The sequence below is a fragment of the Tasmannia lanceolata genome, unplaced genomic scaffold, assembly GCF_043159265.1.
Source record: "Tasmannia lanceolata isolate RefF3 unplaced genomic scaffold, GAP_Taslan_0.1 ptg000008l, whole genome shotgun sequence".
In the NCBI taxonomy this organism is placed as follows: Eukaryota; Viridiplantae; Streptophyta; class Magnoliopsida; order Canellales; family Winteraceae; genus Tasmannia; species Tasmannia lanceolata.
In genome coordinates, this window is record NW_027518685.1 from 31,316,942 (window position 1) to 31,336,828 (window position 19,887).

The window sequence follows — 19,887 nt, forward strand, 5'->3', positions numbered from 1 at the left end:
AAGAGATTGATCGAAGCTGATAAAAGTTCATTAGCACATGATTTTGGCCTATGAAATTGCAAGTCATGGGGCATGGAAAAAATGGTGCACTATCTACTACAAGTCTTGTATCACTCTGCTTGTTAAGGTCTGCGGCGATCATGGTGTTAACGGTATTCCGCCGGGCGATCGCCGGAGACTCGCCGGACGGAGTACCGCCGACGGGGTTACTATGTATCAGCGAGTGTGCCACGTGTCCAGTTATTTGTTCTCCACCCCCGGCGCCACCTTCAATTTACAATTCGCCACCCCCGCCACCCCCGAAAAATGTCGGAAAGCATTCGCCGCCACCGCCACCGCCACCGCCACCGACCCCGGCTACTTACCCTTGGACGTTCCCACCTCCGCCAATGAATACTAATTATGTCCCTTATTTTCCTTCGCCGCCTTCTTTGGGTTCCAAGGGGGGATACTCTTACCCTTACTACTACTTCTACTCTTCGAGGGCGCCCCCTCCGCCACCATGGTTCTCATCCATGTTTGTGTTCCTTTTCTTCTCTGCTTCTCTGCTTATTTTTTAGTGATGAGTTGAATGTGTAGTTGAAGAAGAATAATTTGTAAGGAGATGTGGGAATTAGGTTGTAGGTTAAATCTTTTGTTATTCTTAATAATTTCTCTTTGTTTGTCTCCAATTTTTGTTTGAATCAATACTATATTAAACCCAATTTTTCTATTCTGTTTTTATTTTATTTTATTTTTTCACCAAATCACATTTTGATAACTATAAGATCAAGGCGAACGGACATTGCATCTGTAAGATTAAGGCCTACTAAGATTAATGTTTTAGCTTATCTTCGCGGAACCTTAAAAAAGCCTTATAGATCGAGGGCCTAAAATAATCCGATCAAGGTGGGGCCAACAGCAATGAGCGGGACTCGTACCTGCCATCCTGTTCAACGGACCCGATCATGTCCAAGTGGCACACTAGAAGCCCAAGGATGATCTCAAAAAAGGAACTCCTAACAGTGGTATGTCTTAACAATATTTTCCTTAATATAATTTTGTTTCTTTCTTTCTTCTCCTTTTCTTCTTCCATTTTCTTGAGAAAGTTTTAGGGGCCATTTGGCTATGGGGATTTTAGAATCGGGGAGTCCTTCAAAATTGTAGCTAAGAGACAAGAGAAGAAGTGGACCATATGTCTTTTTTTGACTCGTTTTTTTACTTCTCGCCCTTCTTTCCGTCAGCAAGAGAGTAGTAGATCCTCCAATATTTCTAGGTTTTTGAAATCTCAGGATGCAGGAGAGATTTTTAAAACCTGAATTTTTCACTTAAAATTCAAGAAACGCTGTCCCGGCGGGCATACAACAGCTTGATCATGCACCCTCTTTTACACTGTTTTCAAACTAAAACCCTGGATTCGAAAATCAGCGTATCCAAAACAGCCCCTTAAGGTTTCTGCAAATCCAAAAGCAATGGCAATGGTCCCAAACAAAGAAGAGAAACAAACCACAATCCTAAACGAGACCACTGCTATATACCCTATGCCATTTAACAAGCACCAGTGAACTTGGGGCTTCTTTGGATGCCCTTAAAACTTATTTAAATATAGGCCATGTTAAGTAACAAAAGCTCTATTTAAGTGGAGATTTTCTTTTTCTGTTTTCAGCCACTTCTCATCTCCTTACTCGTGCCCTCTCAATTTTGTCCCACTCCCACCACCCTCCTTGCTCTCTCCCACCCCTTGATAAACTAATATTCCATGGAAAAAACTTTCATCACACCCAAACATGGCCATTGAGAAATGGTTTATACAACTTTCACTCTCGCAGGTGTGATCGGTAACCATTTTATGGATCTTTCCGGGAACCGGGCAGAAACAGGACAATGAGAATCTTCCAAAGCGGATCTTAGTCACTTTGGAAAATCTAATTATTTCGTAGCCTAAAGCGGCAAAAAAAAAAATGGGAATTGCAAGAAATGAGTTTCATGGGTGAGAAGTGGCTGAAAAATCGGTGCATCCAAACACCCCTTGAGATTTGAATTGTTCACCAAGCAAAACATCCATCCCAAGAAAACACAAGTTTTTTTTTCCTTGAAAACGACTCACTTCAAAGTCCACAAAGTAAAGTTTCATAACATTTCATTTACAAATGGAACTTCATGTTCTGATATGTCACATTTTTTCCTTGCCTTAACCCACCAAATGACTGGGCCTAACCTCCAACCTGTCAAAGAATGTCATTGTCGTTACAACCATACAATTTGAATCACATGAGAAGTGTAAGAGTAAAATTAAAACTCGAACTAGTTGACTCTGCTCGACCATAAATAGAATTCACTCTTCGAATAGTCAGTAAAATATAAAACTATAAAATGCTGCATTTAAGCCTTAAACCCAAAAACTTCTATTTTGTTATGAAGTGTGGTCAGTTGGTCTCGTTCTTCAAACTCCGCCATTGGAATCATGCGAGCATCTCTCCTTCTCAGTAGTACGGTAGGAAACTTGCTCTGATACCAATATGTCGCAGCCTACGAGCCTAAACAAACTGAAAACTGATTCTCGTTATTTTCGTTAGACAAATTGTACTTGGAATCATTTGATAAGTCGACTTGATTCTCTATCGAGCTAAGTGGATATAACCGAGTTTCGAGTCATACTTATCAAGTTTTAAGTAGTATATACACACACACCTGTTGGTTGTCCTTCCAAGGACCATAATTTGTGAAGGGGACTAGCTTGAGTTCTTGGGCAATTTTGTTGGCGATTATACTTGTTTGGGTCAATGGAATTTTGGTGTCTTGATCTCCACTGAGATAAATTTCCATGAGACACTGCTGTCAATGTTAATTGAAAAATTATGGCAATAACAACCATGTTCATGAAGCTTAAAATGGTGATTAGATACCTATAAAGCATGATTGGGATGCCCTCTTTCAGAAGGTAGGAGATGAGAGGTATGAGATCCATATCCATATTATCTTCTTGATAGACCAGAGGCCTGCAATATTTTGACAATGTTAGCTTCATGAAAATGAAAAGATGCTAATGTTTTAAAAGAGAAATGATTTTTGAGGATATTAGTATAAATGATTGTATGAGATTCACTTGAAATGCTATGAGCCCAACAAATAGAGAGAGAGAGAGAGAGAGAGAGAGAGAGAGGCCTAAGGAATATCTCAGGAAGTGTATATCAAGTGTAGACATTGGCAGATTTTAATTATATATATTATCTGCTTTATTGTTGCGCCATTGTTGCCATGTTTGGAAGATTGGGCTGATCTCAGTGGATCTAATTGGGTAAATGGAGCATATGACCAATGTATCTTTTTCTACATCTCCCTCCTAAATTTGTACTGTTTCGAATGAAAGAATAAACGAGAGATCTCTGTCATTACCGTAGGTGTAGGCAACCTTGCCGAACCACGTAAAACACTCTCTCTTTTGATCTTCTGTGTGTTATCATAAATCAAAGTTAATGCATCCAAACACCCCCTAAGTAGTTCACCAAGCAAAGCATCCATCCAAAACACAATTTTCCTCGAAAACGACTCACTTCATAGTACATCAGAACCCACAAGGTAAAGATCATAACATTTCATTTACAAATAGAAATTATAAAGAAAGCAATCTTACCAATTCCATGGCCCTTCTTTGTAATTTTTTTTTTCCAACGTTTGAAACCAACCTGTGAAACAACCAGTTACTCCAAAAGCTTAAGCCATTAGAGTTGGCGTTATTTAATCATTTATACTTCAACACTCCCCTTCACGTGTGGCCCCTCTTTCTTGGGTATACACGTGGGTTTTAATATCAAGTTATTGGGTTTTGAGCACAACTACCGTGAGCCAACAGCTCTCACACCATGTACAAGCAACCAATTACTCCAAAAGCTTAAGCTATTAGAGTTGGTGTTTGTTAATCATTTATACTTCAACACAACCTAAGAGCAAAATTCAAAAGGAGCCTTTAAGAAAAGCTCGAAACAATGTGAGAGCTTGTGATGGGGAAGTGAATGGAACTTCATGCGCGCCGCCTCTAACCGTCGCATACGTGAGATATGTCACATTTTTGCCTTGCCTTAACTCACCAAAGGACTGGGCCCACCCTCCAACCTGTCAAAGATTAAAAACGTCATTACAACTACAATTTCAATCATCGTGTAAAAACTCGACAGGCCAAATTAAAACTCGAACTAGTTGACTCTGCTTGATCATACATATAGTTACAATCGTCCAATAATCGATAAAATATAGGGATTTTTGCTGATTAGTTCCTGCATGGTAAAATAATTGCTTATTAGTCCCTAAGAAAAGCATATTAGCTGAACAGTCCTACTTTTAGAAAATATTTACTAAATGGTCCCTAAAACTCACGAACGTCAATTTTCTCCATTTAAAATTTTAAAATGGCAAAGTTATCCCCAACCCATTTAATCAGTTTTAGCGTTTTTTTTATTTCCCTTCCAATATTTTTGGAAAAAAACTAGGAAATAAGCAACAATATTATCTCTTCCAATATTCTCGTAAAAAAACCTTCGACAAAAAATCATTTTAGGAATTAAATAAATTGAAAATCCCTCTAAAATAAATTAAATAGGGTTGGTTTTAGTTATCTTTTCTTCATAGATAAATAAATTAAGAAATTTTAGGAATATTTTTTGTTTCTAACTTTTCTAAGAAATTCCTATCTTGGTTGGATTGCAAGAAAATATCTCTGAAGGAAAATTATTTCTATGGAATTTTTTTTTCATTGAGAAATTATGTCTGATTAATTTAGAGGGATAGCATCATAAACCAAAGGTCCCTAACTGAAAAATTGAATAGGGTTAGTTTACCTTATCCTTTTTTTTTATGTGAAAGAGATAAGAAATTTTAGATTTTTTTTCCTTTCCGAACTTTTGTTTTGGGAATAAGAACTAGGGTTTGGCTTCTAATCTGAGGAGAATAAGAAGGGAAAATGTCAAAGGGAAATTTTTTTATTTTTTTATTTTTTTTTTGAAGGCAGAATTATATAAATAAACAGAACCGAGATGGTCCTGAAGAGATATACAAAGAGGAAAAAAGAAGAAATTACAATAACTCAAGGTGGGAGATAATCAAACTACTGTAAACCAGATCTAAGAACACCTCCCCTAGCTAGAGAATCTGCTTCAGCATTGGCAGTTCTCCTTACATGCTCAAACACAATAGAAGACCCCTAAACCAGGTCCTCAATCTCCTCGAATAAAGGCAAGAATCTCCAAGGAGGGATCGCCACTCCCGAAAGCCAACGAATTGCATTTAAGGAGTCCCCTTCCACTATGATTTATCAAACATCGAGCTATCCAAATGCTTGATTCCACTATGAACAGCTCTTACCTCTGCTTCATTTAAGTCCGCTACTCCGATAGGGCCCCGAGTAAGCCCAAAGAACTTCCCCCTTGTCATTTCTACATAAACCCCCAATTCCTGCATCACCAGGACTACCAAGAGACAAACCATCGACGTTAAACTTTAGTAGCCCATCTGAAGGAGGATGCCAAGATTGAATGATTTTCTCTTTACTGACCCCTTACAAATGGTCGTCCATCCTTCCCAAAGGTCAAAAGCTGAAACAAAGCGAAACAAAGGAAGGCTTCTTGCCCTATAACAACAGCTATCATCTTTACATAAATCCAATAAGGTGGCATTGCCTCTCCTTCAAAAACGCGTTCCTCTCTTTCCATAAAAACCACCAGGTAGCCACAAGGCACATCTTCCAAAGAGTCCTGCCTTTCTTTCTCCAAGAATTCCACTCCCAACTCCTAATGAAGTCTGCAATGATTTTGGAGGGAACCCAACAGACCCCAAAACAAGCGAAAATGAGGCCCCAAATATCTCTTGCTACCTTGCAATGGATGAAAAGATGATCTATTGTTTCGCCATCAGATAAGCAGAGAGGGCAGTGATCCACCAGCCACATTCCACGCTTCCTCAAAAAATCCATTGTCTGAATACGTCCACTGCAAACAGTCCACCCGAAGAAAGAAACTTTCGGCGGACAAAAGAACTTTCATATTGAGGAAGAAAGAGGCTCCTCTTCACTAAAAATCATGTGATGGTAAAAGATTTTAACTGAAAAGAAGCCAGAAGGGCACCAAGTCCATACTCGGCAATCAGCTCCCCTTTTCTTGATATAGCAATCTTCTATCAAAGACAGAAAGCCTTGAGGAGAATTTAATTCTCTATCAAAAAAGGCCCTTCTAAACTTGGGTGTCCAAACCACTTTCGCGTTCACTCTTTCGAAGCAATCCTTAACCCATGCCCCTTTCTGAGAAGACACCAAGAATAACTCTGGAAAAAGATCCTTGAGAGGAACAGCCGAGCACCAAGGATCCAACCAAAAGCAAATCCTATCCCCCACATAGACCTTGAAACGAATGCCTTTCATAAAAAGAACTTCCACCTTCAAAATATCCCTCCAAACCGATACACCTTTGAATTTATAATTGTCAGCAGAGCACCATTTTCCTTCCTTAAACCCATACTTGCTTCCAATAACTCTAACCCACAAAGAAGATTGTTCTTCACCAAACCGCCAGAGCCACTTTCCCAACAGAGCATTGTTAAAACCTTTTACCCTCCTGAGTTCCAATCCTCCATTTTTTATAGGGAGACACACCGCACTCCATTTAACCAAAGGAAGCCCTTTTGAAGAACGCGTTCCTCCCCACAAAAATCTTCTCTGGATGTGCTCAATTCTCTGAGCTACACTCAGTGGACATTTAAATAGAGAAAAAAAGTATATCGAAATATTTAATAAAACTGCCTTTATGAGAACCAGTCTACCACCTTTGGATACCAAATTGCGCTTCCAGGTGTCCAATCTCCGCTCTATTCTGTGAATAATGGGGTTCCATAACTTTTTGTTCGATCTTCCCACTCCCAGCGGAAGGCCAAGATAAGAGGCAGGTAGAAAATCTAAGGCACAATCCAAAATACCCGCAAAAGAGGATGCTTCACACTCGGGAACGTTGATCGCATACAGCCTGGATTTCGCAAAATTAGATCTTTGGCCCGATACCATCTCTTAACACCTTAAAATTGCTTTAAGATTTAAAATCTGAGAATCAACCGGAGAGCAAAACAGGAGAGTATCGCTCGCAAATTGAAGAATCGATACTTCTACTCTATTGTTGCTTACTAGAAACCCTTCAAAGAGGCCCAACTCACTTCCTTTCTTCATTAGTCTGCAAAGGGATTCAGCTACAATCACAAAAAGAAAAGGAGACAATGTGTCCCCCTGCCTCAAACCTCTAAACGATTTGAAAAATCCTTTAGCAGAGCCGTTTATCAGAACAGAGAACCAAGCGGACGCCAAACAATTTCTGATCCACCACCTCCACCGATCACCAAAGCCCATTCTACCCATCAGGTAATCTAAAGCTCCCCAGTCCACCCTATCATAGGCCTTCTCCATATCGAGCTTACATAGAACCCCTCAAAGGGAAAGTCAATATCGGAAGAGATAATATTGTTGCTTATTTCCTAGTTTTTTCACAAAAATATTGGAAAGGAAATTAAAAAACGCTAAGACGGATTAAATGGGTTGGGGGTAAATTTGCCATTTTAGAATTTTAAACAGAGAAAATTGAAGTTCATGAGTTTTAGGGACCTTTTAGCAAATATTTTCTAAAAGTAGGACTGTTAAGCTAATATGCTTTTCTTAGGGACTAATAAGGAATTATTTTGCCATGTAGGGACTAATCAGCAAAAATCCCTAAAATATAAAAAATAAAATGCTGCTAGTAGGCCTCGAAACCAAAAACTTCTATTTTGTTACGAAGCGCAGTCACTAGTCAGTTTGTCTCATGATTCAAACTCCGCCATTGGAATGGTGCGAGTGTCTCTCCTCCTTGGTGGCAAGATCAGATTACCACTAGAAAAAAATAAGAACCAGACTCTAATACCAATTTGGCGTAGTCTACGGGCATCTATCTCACAAATATCGTTCTCGGGAATTTCTCGACAAGGGAAAATCTCAAGATATTATTTTTTTTCGGGTTTATATCGGGGAAAAAGTCCCCAAACTAGTTTGGGACAAAGGCTTAGTTGAGTTGAGTTGAGTGGAGATCGGGAAAAAAAAGTGACAGAAATAAAATTATTAATATAAAACTTGAAAATTTAAGAAAAAAATATTATAAAAGTATCAGGATAGTATCGTGATATTTTCGCAATATTTTATGATAAAAATGAAAATATCGGCATATTTTTAAAATCTCAGGATTATTTCTGGATTTTGTTGTTTTATCAAAATGTCGCGATAAAAACGTGATATTTTGAAAATATCAAAGATATTTGTGACATAGATGGGCATTAATCAAAGAGAGAACAATACTCTCCAAAAACAAGTTGAAAACTCAAGCCTTCATTTTCATGTAGCAAAAACAAAATAGGAGGTCTTTGATTTCAAACAAAATTAAAATAATAGAATAATTCCAAGTCTCTCAGCTCATCCAACTCTAATAGCACATAAAAGGAATAAAAAAACTCCTACCAACAACAAACAATTATTCCCCATAAAGTAGCCGCATCCTCAGAAATTAGGAGTGATAACTCAATCATAGGTAATGAAAGACTACTATAATCTATAAGTCTTAATAACATCATAGGTAATGAAAGACTCCTATAAACTATAAGTCTGGGACTCTTATTAAAAGATAAAAACAAACCAGAACTAGATAAAACAAACCAAAGAAAACAAGGACACTTGAACTCTTGCTCATGTTATTAAGGCCTTGTTTGTTTTAGATTTTTATTGTGAGTGCAGATCCAATTATTGGACTCAAAATTAAGAGTAATTTTGTGCTCAATAATCGGTTTGACACTCACAATAGGTTTACAACATCCAAAACAAATGGGACCTACGAAATTGTTTGTCATGAGGAAGAACCGTAAAAGTTCCCTATTCACAAATAACAACTCGGTTTGAGAATATGACGCTTGTGAATTTTCTGTTCATAGAATTCCTTGAATTCAGCCACCATTTGCCGGATTGAATCAATTTTGCTAAAAAATTTCGTTAGAGATATTGTTCTTAGAATCATTTGATAACCCTACTTGATTCTCTTTTCAGTTAAGTGGATATAACTGAGTTTCGAGACGACTCATCGAGTTTTAAGTACTACATGCATACCTGTTCCTTGTCCTTCCAAGGACCATACTTTGTGAAGGGAACTAGCTTTAGTTCTTGGGAAATTTTGTTGGCGATTATCCTCGTTTGTGTCAGTGGAATTTTTGTATCTTGATCTCCACTGAATAAAATTTCCATGAGATATTGTTGTGAATGTTCAGTGAGAAATGAACAACCATGTTATGAAGCTTAAGACGGTGAGTAGATACCTGTAAAGCATGATTGGGATGCCCTCTTTCAGAAGGTAGGAGATGAGAGGAATAAGGTCCATGTCCAAATTATCTTTTTGATAGACCAGAGGCCTGCAATATTAATTTGACAAGGTTTGTTTTATGAAAAAATTGATAAAGATGCTAATATTGTAAAAGAGGAAAGATATATGAGGATATTAGTATAAAACTATAAATGATGGCATGAAACTCACTTTAAATGCTTTAAGCCCAACGAGAGAGAGAGAGAGAGAGAGAGAGAGAGAGAGAGAGAGAGAGAGATTTGCCTCAGGAATTTCTTGGGAAAATTGAATATGTAAAAATAAATAATTTAAATAATATAAAATAAAATTATCGTGATTAAAATCATGATATTTTGAAAAAATCAGTGATATTTGTGGAGAGAGAGAGAGAGACCCCGAACAAAAATCCCAATGGAACGGAAGGTGAGTTGTGCTGGCATGAAGTGCTCTTTGCACTTGAGGCAGATTAAGGTAGGCGAAAATCCTATCTCCGAGGCACGGATCACCACTGATTATTCGAGCAAGCTGTTCACAACATTCAAAATACAAACTAGAATAGATTCATAATGTTCTCATTGAATCTGAATTTAGCAACTTCTGATAAAAAAGATAGAGACTAAACACAACAAATACTCCTATCCTCACCTTTGCTTGTATTTGTCCATGTTTGCCTTTCGAAATTGGTTGTTGTGCACCACTGGCCGACAAGCATAATGGCAGAAGAAGGTCTCCAGAGTCTATATCTATGCTTATTTCATCATGAACCTTGTTAAAAACATTAGTGCAATCCTTAGACTCTTGGTCATGGTAATGCTCTCGAAGATACCTCGAATCGTTACAGACAGTCCTTTCGAGCAGTAAAGTCTCGTCGGAAATGGCTCCGTGTGACCACAAATACTCGCCGGCGTTCACGCTAATGTCCAGGTCTAGAAGTGGGTTCCCCAGCTGCCACCAGTAAAGATCTGTAACTCAGTAGGAATTTAAAGAAAAGAAGTTACTAAGCTGTTATGGAAATGTAGACCAGGGGAAAGGATTGAAAGATTACAGCAATGGCCTTTAGCTTGATTGGTCTATTGTTGGGTTGCTTATTGTATTCCACCAAAAGGGCTGCAATCTGTGGTATGTAGTGTCCTGCACACATAACATAGTTTTTCTAAAATTATCAATCTGAAAACTCTTTTCACTACTTCTAATCATCAAGAAAGAACAGTGAAATTCATGTGTATCACATTTGGTAATTAGTTTTAATTTGTAAAATTCAAGCTACGATCTTCACCGTACACATGGCACACTTGCATAGCATTCCAAGAGCTCCGATCATGGGGGCCTCCATACGGATGCTTGTGGCCCAAAAACAACGGAGAGCAAACTATGCGTTAGGCTAGGTTCTTTAAACCTGTTATATACCAGGTAGGGTCCCACCTAGTCTCATACCTATGTAGGCCTCTGAAGCAGGATAAAAGCAGGGTGGTGCTCGGATATCAAATGATGCAGGGTAAATGCAAGGGGGTGTTCCGATATCAAAATGACAGCTGGCGAGGTAGCGGAAGCATAATCGCTGCGATGGGAATTCTAAATGCCTTTGATCCACTGGTCAATCCTCCCGAAACACAATGACTGATTGGCTAAAAGTGACTTTCAAATTAAACTATAGAGAACTCGTCTACAAGAGAAGTAACTCTGTAATGCTGAATTGGTGATTAAGTTTGAATAGGGCACCAATGGTACCTAATATTCCCGTTTAGAACCAAATATGATCCAGGGAATCATATCAGATCCTTCTGGCCTTGCAACTCCAATTGATACTCTAGTGATCAAAGTTCTGCAGTTGGAAACCGTGGAAATATATAGCAGTGGTCTGCTTTTAAATTGCACAAATTTGCTTCCTTAATTTTCAGCAGCCTTAGGCTACAATGATGATGAACGATCTGCCTCACCCCCCACACCCCACCCCCTCAATGCAAGGCGATTCCAGAAACAAAAAACTACTATAGCAGTCCAAGTCTAAATTTTACACAGAAACAATAAGCTCGTATACGAGATAATCGAGAGCATTAATCTCACAGTTTGTTGCGTTTTCCAACATGTGAAAACACTGGTAGACGATCAACATCACTTGCTCATTTCAAATGACAGTTTCATGGACTATTTGCAGATCTGAGTAACTAAATTATGACCAGAAGAAACATGCCGAGGGAGCTGAGGAAGAGATTATTCAACAGTGCAAAAAAAAAAAACTCAGGAAATAGATCGATTTTTCCATGAGGAATCAATCAAACGAGAAGAATTTTCTCAGAGTTCCCAACTGCTTTTGCAATCTCAAGCAGACTTGCCTCCCGATCCTCTTTCTTTGGTGTTCTTCAATGCATGTGCATGGAATCTTGATTTGGCTGATCAAGGAGATGAACAACTGGGATGTTGAAATGAAAATCCTTGCAATCTTACAAGGAAGTGGTGATGAGGAAGAGGAAGAAGCTTGTTTTCGAAGCTCTTTTATCCTTCTTCTTTGAATGAATTTTGCAAGGGGAAGTTTCCGTCCAAAAGGAAATTTGCTAGATCCAATCAAGCCACGAGCTCCAATTCAAATTCTATTTCAAAATTCAAAAGGTTCCCTACAAATGGTGGGAAAATGGCCTTTTATAGGCTCTCCAATTACAAGAATGACTAAAGTGCCCATACTCATGGTAAAATGACATAAAAGCAAAAAAGCCAAGGACAAAATAACCAAACTACCCCTAATAACCCACAAAGTCGGAAATGCAAATGACACATCTAAAAATGACTAGTCTATCCTACCAACACAAGTAGACTAGAAACCAAAATGGTCCTACACTAACAGAGCAATGTCGAATGCCAATGGGATAAGGGATGCTCCTGCATCACTCCTCTTCTTGAAAAGTTTGTCCCCTTATGGAAAGGGACTGATTGTGTTGGGTAGAAAACCGATCCCATCTCCGATTGATTTCTTCCAACATAACATCTTGTCCTTTTGTGCTCTCCAATAGTTGATCAAAGTATCAAACACTCGGTTATAATTTAGCTGAGCCATGCCAAAAGATTACAAAAAATAGCAGTCAATACAAATTTGAAATGTATATGTCATGAAGGTGCTGCGTCATAGCCCAAAATAATCAACCACCAACAGAATTCTCTGCAAGAAGCAAAGTACAACAGCCAAAACAAGTGTCCAAACTGAATTTTCTGCCAAGAGCAGAATACAGCAGCAAACATCATTAACCACATGCTGAATTCAGTATCAAACAGACCACAAGAAGTATAACAGCCCAAATACTAACTATAGCAGGCAAAAGCAAATAGTCCGCACTAAATTTTGTGCTCAAAAACAACCCAACCCAAAAATAGCTCTTTTGAATCCCATGCCCACTACACGACCAAGGTAAAATAAATAGATTTGGTTTTTATTCTGTGATTATTTTTAATAATTTTGTTTTACTTTGATTTGGTATTTTAGGGTTTGTGTTTTGCATCTAGGTTTATGGGTCTCCAACAAGATGAATTCAGGAAAGATACCTTTTGTTGTCCTATTTTCTTTCACATTCCATCCACTGGTGTGTGAAAATCATATATCCCTATTACAGGAGCATGTGATTCTTTTTTTATTTAATAATTTTGTTTTACGTTGATTTGGTATTTTGGAGTTTGCGTTTTGCATTTAGGGTTTTGGGTTTCTAACTGACAAGCAAATTTCTCAAACATGAATTCAACAAATATACCTTTAGTTGTCAACTTGTCATCAATGGGTCGAAGCATTACTTCGTCGTTGACAAGCTCATTTTTTAGATGGTTGCTTCATTTGTTTTAGTGTTTGGGGCTTGATAGACTAGGTAGCGGTAGCACAATAGATGCAATGGATGCCTTTGATGTTTGATCCCATTGGCCCATCCTCCTGGAACACAATGACTGATTGGCTGCAGGTGACTCTGCAATTAAACTATAGAGAACTCGTCTCCAAGAGAAGTAACTCTGTAATGCTGAATTGGTGATAAAGTTTGAATAGGACTCCAATGGTATCTAATATTCCCGTTCAGAACCAAATATGATCCAAGGAATCATATCAGATCCTTCAGGCCTTGCAACTCCAATTGAGACTGTGGTGATCAAGGTTCTGCAGTAGGAAATCATGGAAATATATAGCAGTGGTCTGCTTTTTTTTTAAATTGCACAAATTTGCTTACTTAATTTTCAGTAGCTCTCTGAACGCAAGATGGTCAATCAAGCCTTGTTTGATTTTTATTTATTTTTTTTAACATAGGATCTCTCGAGAATTAGTAGATCATTAGATTATAATCTATGCAGCTTCCAGCAACCGAATCACTTGAGCTATGGTTGAGACATACTCACAAACAACAAGAAGACACCCTAACCCAAAAGCTTAACAATGATCTAGAGTTGTCGAGTCCAAGGACTTGCCATAGTATATGGTCATGAAAACAGCTCAAAGTTAGTGAAATCACATGGACTTTGTGCTTAACAATTAATGTGAACCCTAGGATTTGATACCAAATCGATGCAACCCAATGTTTCGCGGATTATTCCGGAGAACCTTTTGGAGCTTAATGGGTTAATCTTCACATAAAATAGCAAAAATCACTCCCTAAACAAGCTAAGCGCTCGATAGGCAAGTCAACCGTGTTATGATATTTACTTTAAGCTAACCAATGAGATAATTCAACAATGAGATTAGAAATCTACCCAGACATGCATTGCAAATAATAGAACACAGCAATTAATAGAGAATAAGTAAATATGACAGCAAAATATAATGTCTGATCACAATCTAAAATAAATAAAGAATAGAATGGGAAAATCTAAGGCCCAAACAACCTCTATCGACGGTAAATAATCTCAGGAACAAATAGGCTCAAGGTCGAGCACTCAAGGGGTATCAGGAGATCATGAAATCAGGGCTAAAGGGCTGAAAATATCAATGGTTAGATCTTACCCAAAAGGTAGTCAATGTCGCCCGCATATTTTGTGAGAGGTCCAAGAATGATGGCGGCGAAGCCAGGAAGACCCGAACAACTCACAAAACAGCAGTCAACACCTCTAAACCAGACCCAAGTGGGAAAATACGATGTATAAGTGATCATGTAAGCCCCCAAATACCAAGGAATTAAAGTGTATTAAGAAATAAGGAAACAAGGGAAGAGGTGAGAGGAAGGGACTCTTATGACAAACAGCCTTGGAAACCAGAGGAAGGGACTGTTATGACAAACAGCCTTGGAAACAGTCCATAGGACTGTTGGAATGGAATAGGGAGAAAAGGACAGCAAAAAGGGGGTAGAGACGAGGGAAAGTGAGGGAAGAAAGCACCATGGTAGTCAAGGCTGCAAAAACAGTCAAGAGACCGGTTTTTTGAAGAGAAACCGTGAGGTGGGAGAGAAAAGAAGAGAAAAAAGAAGATAAAAAGAGGGAAAAGGAAAGGAAGAGAATGAGAGAAGAAAGAAAGAGAAGGAGAGAAGGAGAAGAAAAAGTGAAGGAATGGAGGAGGAAAGAGGAGAAAAGAGATGGGGATTGATACCTTGTGCAAAGAATGAGAGATTTTATCCTTTTTGCATCAAAGGGGGTGGAGAAACTCCACTTGTGCTGCACGAAAATAACTTCTTAAAATTAGGGCTTTCTCATCTCTTGACCCCTTTAAATAGAGCTTAAGTGGTTTTAGTGATGGTCAACACAGAAACCGAAACCACTCATCCAGCACCTGAGGTCAGGCTTAGGAAGAGAATTTCGCATAAGTAATTATCTATAGCTGATCCAATCTATCAAGCAGATAATAGCCAAGCTGATCTATATTGTTGTGTTTTCAATCTACTTTGCAAAATTCTCAAAAGAAATGACAAATAGGGATCAAAATCTGCTGAGAATATTCAAAGAACAGAGAGTTACCTCCAGAACTAGAGAAAAACGACTGTGATTTATCAGATTCAACAATATTGTCACTCAATTCCAGCACAATTACACGAACAGGATTATGGCAGAGACCTGCTACTGCTTTAAAGTTCCTGGATCAGAATCCAAGTGGCCGAGCGAGTAGACGCCAAAGACCTGCAGCTAAAAATGAATTCCTTGCAGTTCTTGGTATCTTCTTGGTGATTCTTCAATTGAATCGTTTTGATTCATCAAGGAGATGTTGAATCCCTCTAAATCAATTAAAGTCCTTGATTTACAAGGAAATAGCTGGTAGAATAGGGAATAAAGGCAGTAGTAAAACAGCTTGCAAACTCCTCATTCCAACAAAAATGATCAGAGGTTTTCTTCCAAGCAAGGAGAAAACTCTCCCTTGCTAGACCGATTCCCTAACTCCAAAATCAAAGTTCCAAGCAAGGAGAAAACTCTCCTTTGCTAGACCGATTCCCTAACTCCAAAATCAAAGATTTTCCATTGAAAATCAACTAAAACTGCCAACTAAAGTGGTTAATGGGGCTTTACATAGCAGCCCATTAAAAAAGGGTGGCCCAGTGCACAAGGCTCCCCGCCATTGCAGGGTATGGGGAGGGATAGATGTACGAGGCCTTACCCCTACTTTGCAGAGAGGCGGTTTCCATGACTCGAACCCGTGACCACCAGGTCACAATGGAGCAACCTTACCGTTGCGCCGAGGAGAAAATAACCACACTACCCCTAGTTATGGAAATGACATAGACATGAAAATTAGCAAAGATGACAAAGCTACCATTAAGGCTAAACAAGTTAATCCTATTTTTTGGAACGGTAGCCAATTTCATTGAAGAAAGAAGACCAAGATGGTTAATAAAGAGAAATGATAGGAGAAAGAAACAGAAAATTACGGAAATAAAAGAGAAAAAGAGAGCAAAAACAGGGATCAAAGAGGAAGGGAATCAAATAACCCAAGAGATTCTTCGAAAGCACCCTCCCTAGCAAGGCGATCGGCCACCTCATTTGCAGATCTCCGAACGTGCTTAAAAACAATGGAAGAAGAGCCTATCCGATCATTTATCTCGTCAAAGAAGCTATCAAAGCTCCAAGGATGCTTGTGGGAGCCCTTGAGCGAGCGGATTACGTTTAGAGAGTCTCCTTCCACAGCCACTGAGTCTAACATCTCCGTATTCAACAACTTGAAGCCTTGGTGCACAACACGCACTTCCGCCTCCGTTGCATCGGCAATACCAATTGGCCCCGCAAAAGCCCAAATCACCTCTCCCCTCATTCCTCAACACACTACCAATGCCCGATGGTCCGGGATTCCCAAGACTTGAACTGTCAGAGTTAAGCTTCAAGAATCTTGGCACCGGGGGCTCCCACTCCCAGGAGACCTTGGGTTTCAGCTCAACACTTGAGCACACCTCCTTCCACCCATACCATAAATCATACAGCGAGACAAATTTGAAACTAGGGAACGATTTCACCCAATAGATAGATCAGAGCAATTGCTTTACATAAAGGAAATGAGGGCTTTTAGCTACCCGATCGAATATTCTGGCGTTCCTTTCTTACCAAAGAACCCACATGGTAGCCAAGAGAGCTACATTCCACAAGATTTTTACTTTTTTCTTCTAGGGGGCCGCTGGCCAACTGATGAATAGGTCGATGAGCCTTGCTGGGAACACCCAGGCGATGCTAAATCTACCTAAGAGATTACCCCATATCACGCAAGCAACCTTACAATGGATAAAGATATGGTACACAGTTTCCCCTGCCTTTAAGTACGAAGCACAGCAGTCTATGATCAAGATCTCCCGCTTTCCCAAGAAATCAACTGTCTAGATCCTCTCAAGAAGAGCCGCCCAACCAAAAGTGCATACCCTCAATGATGCTTGGATTGACCAAACTCTGGCTACATTGGAAGATCTGGGGCTAGACATAAGGTGGTGAAAGAAGGACTAAACTGAGAAGTCCCCAAATGAATTCCAGATCCAAACCCTTTTATCTTCCCCATCCTGCTTTATGTACCCCGCTTCCAATAGCTCAAAAAACTAGGCGACAAGAGTGAGCTCTCTATTAAAGAAATTACACCTAAAAACCAACCTCCATAATACTCTACTTTTGCTTTTATCCATGTAATCTTTCACAAACGCCTCCATTGAGACAGCGATGGAAAACAGTGCAGGGAAGATCTCTTTCAAAGGCCGGTGCACCACTTATCAAACTAGAATCTAATCTTCTCATCGGAATATACTCTGTACCAAATGCCTTGGGTGAAGCGATGGCGAAATCGCAATTTGTCCCTCCAAACCGTTACCCTGAGGCATCTAAATCTATCCTCAGACTCCCAGAGAGGCCCATACTTGCTCACAATGACCTTCACCCAGAGATGAGATCCCTCCCTTCCAAATCTCCATCCCTTTCCCTAGAAGGGCAATGTTCACCTCCTTTACCTTCCTGGTTCCTAATCCTCCTCCAACTCTAAGGAGTAATTAATTTGATGTCAACATTCCCAGGGGATGCTCCTTCATCAGCTCCCTCATAGGACCATAACACCGCACCACACTTTTGTATCTGCCGTCATTGGCAGCCCTCTCTATTGCTGCTTCACTCTATTCTTTTTCCAAGATATAGCTTTCTACATATCGCCCCTTCTATGGTGGCCCAATCTGTGGTAACTTCACTCTGACAGTTTTCACTCCGGCTTTTTTACCGGGTAGCCATTTCCGGATAGTCTTCTCCACATGTTGTCCCTTCCACGACTTGAACACATGACGTGTTGGCAGCTCGGATACCAAATGTTAGGTACCTAACCAATGTGCCAAAAGCCTCAAGAATGATGGACCAGATTAGGTTGAACTGTTGAATGGCCTTCGGTGGGTGGTTAAAGAAAAAAATTAGCAAAAATTGAGCAAGGGTCAACAATCAAATAAGGGCGAAAATCACTCCCATTGGGAAAGATCATAGGCACAAAATTCTCCAAATGGTTGAAAAAATCTTCAAAAAATCCCAATTTTTAATGCCCAATTGTAAACTTTAAAAAACCTTGTTTTATTAAATAATTCTCACATTTTTTGAATTGAATGCAAAATTCCCAAATTAAACTCAAAATTTTCAAATTGAACACAAGTTCTGATTAATAATTCGTCAATTTCTCATACACTATTTGTAAATTTAGTGGGTGGTTTTTTTTTTTTTGGAGGGGGGGGGGTATGGCCAACCGCCAACCTATGCAGTAACCAACCAGATGAAAATGCACAATCATCAAAAATATGTTTTTTCTTTCTTTTTGTCAAACAAAAGGTGCAACCATAAAAAAATCTCTAGAACTGGGTATACCTGCATAGCTCTCCCCAGTTAAGTATAAGTCTGAGTTTCTGTACTTGGGGAATTCTTCAAACCAGTTAACAATGAACCTCAGATTCTCAGCAGCTGAAAACTCTCATGAAATTAAGTTAGTAAAGCATGTTCAATACGGCAGCTGCTAAAAATAACAATTTATGAAAATTATTATGGAGAATTCGCTACAAATTATCAGAAACCTACCGGTTTTGGTATCGTTCCAATTGATATAGTTTTCGCTTGTATTTGAATATGAAAACCCTACTCCGATCGGTGTCTCGACGTATAACATATTTGATTCTGTCAACAGATTGAATTTGAAGACATAACTAGAATCAGAAAACATCAATTCAAACAAGACCCATGAAAAATAAAAAGCAACAAAAAACAAAAAAAAACCCAAATTAATGAGAAAACATCAATTCAAACAAGACCCATGAAAAATAAAAAGGCAACAAAAAATACCCAAATTCCATGAATACTTGTTGTGAATCAAGAGTGCATCATTTCCTACTTGAAAAGGGCCATGTTCCATGAATGCTCCAAAACCAAGAGAAGAACAACCAGGGCCTAATATGTGTGATTAAACATACATCAATTAAAAAATTAGCATGACTTGTATCATATAGAAGAAAAAACAGAGAAGAGATTAGACATAGATGTATTGAATTTATATAACCTCCATTGAGCCACAATGTTAGGGGACGAGAAAGAGGGTTGGGTACATTTGCCTCAACGAAATAGTAGAATAACGCTCGGCCGTCATGTGTATTGGTGACGATGTAGCCGGAGTACTGGTTGAAGGTAGTGTTTGAAGGTTGGCCAGGGAGAGTTGTTATTAGTTCAGCACAAGATTTGGAGAAGAAGAACAGGAAGAAGATTGCTTGGAAGAAAAAGAACACCCATGCCATTGCTCATGAGAGTGAGGGAGTGAGGTTATCTTGTTATTCTAAGCATCGGGTAATAGTTATATGACCTCTAAATCCTTTTACTTTACTAAAACCTAACGGGGTAAGCTAATTTTCTATCTTATCCCACTTTGCGTAATAGAACTCAGAAGAGAAAATATGGAAGAATATGATAGCAAAAAAGGGATAGAATGAGTTAATTCGAGAAAACTCAGGCCTCCAATGAGTTAATTCGTGGAAACTCGACCTCCAATATGCGAATTGCACTTAATTTGATTATTCATTTCTCAAAAAGCCATATGGCATCTACATTATATAGAAATTAGGGAAAGCAAAATATAGAAATAGAAATCAACATAATAGAAAAAAGG

The 19,887-nt window shown here is 38.9% G+C and overlaps 1 protein-coding gene across 1 annotated transcript; it reads right to left on the minus strand.

Annotated features, from left to right (window-relative positions):
- Window positions 1–3,592: 3,592 nt before the first annotated feature.
- On the minus strand, window positions 3,593–19,647 carry LOC143885182 (serine carboxypeptidase-like 46). Its single transcript, XM_077389223.1, has 10 exons — window positions 19,288–19,647; window positions 19,074–19,178; window positions 18,813–18,908; window positions 18,606–18,698; window positions 10,408–10,493; window positions 10,008–10,307; window positions 9,757–9,887; window positions 9,340–9,432; window positions 9,134–9,251; window positions 3,593–4,092 (listed from the first exon to the last, which is right to left on the minus strand). Exons 1-10 carry the CDS (start codon window positions 19,517–19,519, stop codon window positions 3,934–3,936), a joined length of 1,413 nt encoding a protein of 470 aa, XP_077245338.1. The 5' UTR covers window positions 19,520–19,647; the 3' UTR covers window positions 3,593–3,933.
- Between the last annotated feature and the right edge of the window lie 240 nt (window positions 19,648–19,887).